The 7,585-nt window shown below is 37.6% G+C and overlaps 1 protein-coding gene across 1 annotated transcript in view; it reads right to left on the reverse strand.

Annotated features, from left to right (window-relative positions):
• Nucleotides 1-6,822, reverse strand: part of LOC106942948 (calcium homeostasis endoplasmic reticulum protein-like) — an 11,267-nt gene extending 4,445 nt beyond the window's left edge. The window contains exons 1-2 of the mRNA XM_015026301.1: nt 6,608-6,822; nt 4,955-5,128 (exon numbers count right to left, since the gene is read on the reverse strand). Of these exons, the coding sequence (XP_014881787.1) occupies nt 4,955-5,128; nt 6,608-6,632 (199 nt within the window). The 5' untranslated portion in view covers nt 6,633-6,822. The remainder of the gene's footprint in view (nt 1-4,954; nt 5,129-6,607) is intronic.
• Nucleotides 6,823-7,585: the final 763 nt, after the last annotated feature.

A 7,585-nucleotide genomic window follows, 5' to 3' on the forward strand; every position in this document is an offset into this window, starting at 1 on the left:
GAAAACCCAATTTGACTCACCTGTTGCAAATCACACATAAAGATCACTTGGGATGGACTGCCTCCACACATGTGACATGAATTAACCAATGAATAATCATGTTGGTGCTTTAAAAAAGCCACCTGTTAGTTCATCTCCACATGTGACAATGGTAAAGACAAAGGAGCTGTCTGAGGACATAAGAAATGCTATTATTTTCAAGCACAAGTCCTCCAAAGGGTATAAAGCCATCGCCAAAGACCTTGGTATCCCTGTTTCAACGGTGTGTAATGTTATTAAGAAGTTTTCCAGGCATGGAACGATCAAGAATCTCCCTGGACGTCGGGGGAAGAGAAAAATTGATGACAGAAGTCTTCGACGGTTGGTGCAAATGGTGGAAAAAACACCACGTCTAACATCTAAATACCTAAAGACCAACCTGGAGCAGTCTGGTGTGATTGTTTAACAAGTGCCACACGCCGCACACTAAAAGTGGGGCTTTATGGGCGGAGGCCAACGAAGACCCCATTGCTGAAGAAAAGACATAAAAAAGAACGCTTGACCTTCACAAAAGAGAACCTGGACAAACCTCAAGCCTTCTGGGACAATATTTGATGGACAGATGAAACTAATGTGGAGATTTTTGGTAATTCACGCAAACAGTATGTTTACGGGGAGCGCAATGAAGCCTTTAAAGAAAAAAACACTATGCCAACAGTCAAGCATGGTGAAGGATCCATAATACTGTGGGGCTGCTTTGCGGCATCTGGTACTGGAGGCCTTGACCGTATCACAGGCATCATGAAATCAGAAGATCATCATGCAATTCTAGAGCGAAATGTCTTGCCCAATGTAAGGAAACTTGGTTTGAGGTGAAGATCCTGGGTCCTCCAGCAAGATAACGACCCAAAGCACACCTCAAAAAGCACGTAGGCATGGTTGAAAGGGAAAAATTGACTGTTTTAAAATGGCCAGCTATGAGTCCTGATCTCAATCCAGTTGAAAATCTTTGGGTGGTGATGAAATCTGCCATTGGAGAAAGGAACCCTGCAAATGTACAAGAGCTTGAGCATATTGTAAAAGAAGTGTGGAAGAAAATGCCACCACAGAAATGCAAGAAGTTTATATGAATATAATAAACGTTTGGAGGATTGTCATTGCTGCCAAAGGCTGTGCAACCAAATATTAAGGAGAAGTGTCAATATTAGTCCACATACTGGTTTTCTGTTTTCTCCTTTGGAATTAGAATATTTATGTTGAAATGGCAATTGTCTTTGTTAGGGTGCTGGGTGTGTCGAGGTGGGCGTGACCGTCACCAGGTATGACTGGCACTGTTACTGACGCGCTGGCTTTATGTGTTGGAAGTTGGGTGAGCAGAGTCGTCATGATTTCTGTTGACTTATGTTGCCTTATCGAATTATGTTAGCTCTTATGCATTATTGACCTTGTCAGTCTGTGTCTCAGTCCTTCTCTCAATGTTCAAAGCAAGAAAATCTAAAACAGAATAAACCAATCATTGATTGAACAAAGTGACCTGGAATTGGTTTAAAACTCGCATCAGACAACATTCCCCAAGTTGAACCCAATGTGGCCCTCTACCACCACTAGTTTTTGCCGCACATTTACCGATTATAAAATGTTATGTGACAAACACACAGAGTATGACTGTCCAAAAGATACAATGAAAATGTAGCCATTTCCAATATCTAACAAGTAGGAAATGTTTAAAATAATGCACCAATTTTATGAAATTATAAAAGCTTAACTAAATAAATAATTATCTAGGAAGAATATGAGGGCCACAGAAAAAAGTTAGAATTCCAATTTTAATTTCAAAATTCTGATTTTTTTTTTTAAATCAGAATTCTGACTTTCTAAAGAAATAATAATGCTGGTGTTAGCTAAATGTTAAGGGGCCCTAATCCTCTTCCGTGGTTTATCACCTCATGATACTTTTTCACACTTTTATAAGTGAAGTATCACTGTCCAACAAAATATGAAAACCTTTGTCCCCTTCACAAGATTTGCTTATAAATTGGTCTCAACTGATTAAACATAACTTTTGAGTTGATTCTCTCCATTATTCCTTTGCGCTGGATAACTAAAAAAAACAAAAGAATTATTTCATATTAAAATTTTACCAACCTGTATCCAGTCAGTTGGTGCTTTATAACTGGATGATTTATTTACAATACTTACTAGACACTTACCAAACTTATTTTCTTATCAAACTCATATCTTATAAAATAATCAGGAATAAATTTATTCATAAAAATGTATTTATTAAAACAACAAAAGCAGATTTTCAGCCCATGTTCAAGGAATCATAAAAAGATATTCCTATAATTTGTGTATATAAAAGATGAGACAGTGAAGAAGACCATGTCAGGAGGAGGAAGAGAATCACTGGGAGATTCTGGGAAGCTGCATCCTAAACCTGGAGCTGAGGCCTCTCCTGAAGAGATGCCTGTCAGGAACAATAAAAAACAATTTTAAAAAGTTCATACTGCACGTAAGAAGCCAATCGAAGGCAAGAATATATTTCACACATACACAAAGAATTTTCAAAGGGAAGGAGATATTAGCAACTGGAATTGGAAGAAAACACTGTGGCAAAGTTAAGAAGAATATATCTTCAGAAGTATTGAACTCTCTAGAGAAGAATATTATATTTTGGTACATGAATCAAACAGCACATATAGCCCACAAAGACATCAAACTCTTCATATTACACTTTGAGACGCTATGAACAGATAACAAGCAGCGGAAAACGACAGGGTGACTTGCCGAGATCAGGCCACGGTTAGCGGGGAAAACACACTCCACCCACCCGCTGAGCCTGGTGCCGCCTGGCCCCGTTAGCGGAGCTATGCTGCGCCAAAAACTCCAGAGAACATTTCTAAGAAGCCTAATTTTGGATGAACTAAGTGCATAGAAGAAACTACGAGGTCTACTTTCTAGCCTAAAAACATCTTTAAACAACTTGTGTCTAATTAATACTATACTTACCTCTATTTACCGCTGCTGGTGGTGCAGTACAATGGAGGCCATCTTGCTGGTCCGGAGACGAGGGAGGTATGGCTGCAAGCTGGTGTGGGAAATCAAGCCACCGCGCTCTGGCTTTTCAAAATAAAAACTCAGGCTAACCATTTTTTCGGTGACCAGATGCCCGGTATTATGTTTCTTACAGGAGCATTATTTAAACTGACTTGGAGTTGGCAGAAAATACTACAGCATGAAATGAAAAAGCTTGTCTGTCTGCAGCCTGCATAATGTCTATGTGTGATACGGTCCCCGTGTGTAAACCGGACAGAGAGAACCTCTGGGTCAGACCTCTTGTCAAAAATGGAATGATGAAAATCGAAACTGAGCGCTCGTAACCCTTTTTTTCCCCCATTTCTGTATTTCTGTTTTGTGCACTAAATGGTAAATTGGATAACGAACCGAGCTGAGATGTCCGATTTCAGATTTTGGTTTAATAAACGAAAAAATTAGTCTATTTTTGTTTTTTCATTTCAAACAAAAACAACAAACTGCCTGTACACGGACCATCCATACACATGGGTTTTTCTAGGTTTAGAGTGGTTAAAACCCATACTTTAACTGTAAAAATAGTTTTGTTATAAAAAAAATCATATTTGAAAACTTATACAGGTGTCTAATTTTTTTTCTAAAGGACAAATTTATCATATTCATAACCTGGTGAGGAATTCCACCTATTATAAGATAATAGAGCAGTTTCCAAACTTTTCTGCCTGTGACCTTTACTACCAAAATAACAGGAATTTTTTACTCCAAAAATCCCCTCATTCAGAGTTTTGCCGACTTCAGAGACTGACAACCCTCTAAAAAAATTATTTTCCTCCATTTATTAAAAAATAAAACTTATGGAGTCAAATCAATGCAAGTACTTTTAAATTAATTTAAGTTTCTAAAAATTATTTTAAAGCTATACAATACTGTAGATTATTTAATCGTACATTTGTTTATTTCATGATATATTTATTTACTTTATACCTTCTCTTTTGGCCATACATACACTTCGGGGTCACATCACTATGATTCTGAAAATCATTTCATGACCCCCACTTCAGGCCTTTTTGCACTGCAGGCCCTTACCTGGCCCGGCCCCTTTCGGCCCAGCCCTATTGTATTCTATCCTGGTTGTTTTGCATTGAGTAACTGAAGGAGGGCTGCGACCCTCATGGCAGTCAAATTCCTGCTAAAGCTGCCAAGGTGATCTCCCCAGAGACAGAGGAACAGTTTTGTTCTCGGTTGTCCCGTGGAGCTCCTTCTGTACACGCTCGTCACTGAGAAGCTGGGGAAACAAGCTTCTCACTGATCAGCTTTACCTTTTAAACACACTTTCATCAGAGTGTTCTCTCTGAGCTGGACTTGTGTTTAGTGCTGCTGAGCTACAACTGAGGCTTGTAGTATTTCCCCCGCTGGAGTGAAGTGAGATTCAGAAATCCCCTCATCCAGAGTTTTGCCGACTTCTAATCGGTTCAATGGTAGAAATGTTATTTACATTAACCACTAAAATCTTTGGCTGAAGTGGCACTTGTTAATGAGGTAAAATAACTTGGCTTCACATATTCTCACTTAAAATTTAACAAGCATGTCAGCAACGTGAACAGAGTAGTAAACGCAAACATGGATACTTTGAGTCTGACTAGACACCATCTACCATTTTGTATTCAGCTCAATCATTTTACTTCATTAACCAGCCAACTGGCACTACTGATTCCTGTGCTGTAAGAAGGCTCCAATTCTTGCCCACTCTCCCACAGACATAAATGATCTCTGTTAGACACTTCTATTTCGAGTCAGCTCCTCTGAGATGCATTAATCCTGGGCCTAATAAAATGCTCATTTAGGGACATCAGTGATTTTGCTTTCACAATGTCACTGCAAAAGTCAGAACTGAATGGTGCCGCTACATTACATTAACTGCTTTGTGTCTTTAACTACATACGTTGCTGTTGCTCCATAGCAAGCTTGCACTTATAGTAGCTGAAATATTCTCCCCCAAATAGGAAGGAGAATTTTGGGTTGTCCTTCTGCTTCTCCATGGTCATCTTTTCAAACTCAGGCCCATTCCGAGCCACAAACTGGGCCAGTTTGTCAATCACATTCCTCAGCTCTTGATCTGAAAAAGGAAAGGATACGGAGAATCAGATGAATTTGCAACCAAAAATCAATAAAAATGTATATAACTTAACATTCTTTAACATTTCCTGGACTTTTAGAAACAGCTGGTTAGACACGAAACTGAAGTTGGCTTCGGATTGCAGCTTCTAGTCAAGAAATGGCTAAAGGACCATTCAGCCTAATTTTTCAAGACCTTGGCAATCTTTAATCTGTTTTAGTTTGAATGTTTTTACTAATTGAATCTACGTCTACTTTAACTTTGACATCCCAAGGACCAAGGTGTGTTTCACACTTTGAGTTAGTGTTTAATGTTCTTTTTTGTTCATAAATACAGTCATAAGAAAAACAAAAATATCCTAAAAAAAATATATACGCCCAAAAGTTTAACCTGGAAAAGGCTGTCTTGTCTTAAATAATTTCTTCTCATTTCTGACCACGATTAATTTGACAAGCATTTTCTTTTAACTGGTACTTCAGCTGCTTTTGATTTAAAGAGCATTTTTCATTTTCTTAATTGAGTGAAACTCATATTTACTTATACACAGTAAACCTGAAATATATTATTTTATTGAAGTTACATTTAGCAAAAAAAGTTGATTAAATCAATAGAAATGTACCAGTATTTGTTGCTGCGACTGTTTAAATAGCATTCTGAGAATTATTCAAGCAACAATTCAGTGTAAAGCAATGGAGAATATCAGATTCCATCTACAGTAAGCTGCTTTACAAGGTCACTGGGTCCTGTCAGAACACAGATGTCAGAGGAGAAGATCTAGAAGAAGCTTTTCTTCTAAATTTTTCTTCCTGCAACAAGGGGAAAACACTACTCTTGACAGAGATTGTGCTCAGACAGGAAGGAGGTTAGAGAACAAGTGACTGAAAAAAAGAAGAGATTATCATGCAAAGGAAAACCAACACCAATCTGTACTTTCCGAGCTGAACCAGTTCTGAGATGGCCCAGATGCAAAAGTAAAAAAAAATAAACACCCACGTATCAATATTTTTTTATAAATCAAAAAAGGTTTCACTAATAATAAACTGCGTTTGAAAAATTTTGCAAATGTAGAATAATCTAGTCGGAGCTTGAAGAGCGTACATTTAGTTCTTAAACAAGAGCATGTTCAAGATTAACTAAATGGTGAAAAAATAAAGTGGAATGGCCCTAAAGCCTATTAAAACTTCGTTTAAATTTGACTTTTAACTGATGGTCACCTTATAACTTTGTTGGTTCTACTTTTATTTCAATTTTTATTCATTTATTTTCACCGTTTACGCTACTGATTAATTTTACACGTGCAGCGCTTTAGTCGACTATTGTTTTGAATGTCCTGAAATATGAGGCAGCAATAGCTAAATGCCTCCGTTACACATAACTCAACATTTAAAGCAAAGAATGCGCCGCTGGAACCGCACCTTTATTCACGAGTTAGCTAGAGCGGCTAACATCGTGGCTGCGCTGCAGCAGAGCTCTGCTCACCTTCAGGAGGGTTCGGGACGTCCATGTTGGTTCTGTGTCACAGTCAAACGTTGTAGCTCAGGGTATAAAGCGGCTATTATAGCTGAAATATTCTATTTTTCATCCAACGACCCTCAAAAATGAGCAAAAACATAACATAATTCCGTTGTTGTCCACCGGAAGAACTTAACAGAAGCAGCGCGAAGAGGGGAGGAGTTACTAGTCCACATACCCCAGCGATAACATTAGATACTGCCACCTGCTGACAGAAACCCTTTTTAAATAAACAATTAAACAAACAAACAAATTAATGCAATAAAGAAGAACCTCTAAGAAAATCAATGTTGGTAACCAAGGCAAAAGATGTCTCTCGTCCTGCTGTCACTCACTGCATTAGCTCTCTAGACCTGGCTACTATACTACTATGGCCTCGTAGTGTCGCAAAAAAAAATAATAAATAAAAATAAAAAACTGTTGTACAACAAACTCTTTCTCTGAACCCTTATGAGTTAAATGGTTTAGAGTTCCATACTTTAAATAATCCATGCAAGATCAAATTTGCCAGTTGATCAGAAGTCGTACCTCCGTGGAATAATAAACCTGTTAGGTCCAAAATGCTGGGTGGCAAACATTCTTGTTTGTAATTTTATATTGATAAAATCCCGATTAACATGTCTGCATTTTTTTTTCTCTTTTATTTATAAAAAAATCAAAATAAAATAATTTCACTGCCAGACTTTTTTTGTCATGGAATCAGGGACATTTTGAGTAATCCCTCTTTTCTGGGAAATGAGTTTGATAATACAATATTGGTAAATCAATTATTGAACCCGGATGGTATGCTGTCCCCCTTTTGAAGAATTTAACAATTTGGATTCTCAATTGTTATTTTTTTTTTTTTTTTTTTTTGTAAATGATGTTCAGTGCACTGGTCTGTCTAAAAAGCTTTTAAAAATACAATTTAGAGAAGAAACTCAACTTCTATCAGCAACCATTTCA

Source organism: Poecilia latipinna, unplaced genomic scaffold, assembly GCF_001443285.1.
Source record: "Poecilia latipinna isolate Pla-1442-1.1 unplaced genomic scaffold, P_latipinna-1.0 Scaffold4711, whole genome shotgun sequence".
NCBI classification, from domain to species: Eukaryota; Metazoa; Chordata; class Actinopteri; order Cyprinodontiformes; family Poeciliidae; genus Poecilia; species Poecilia latipinna.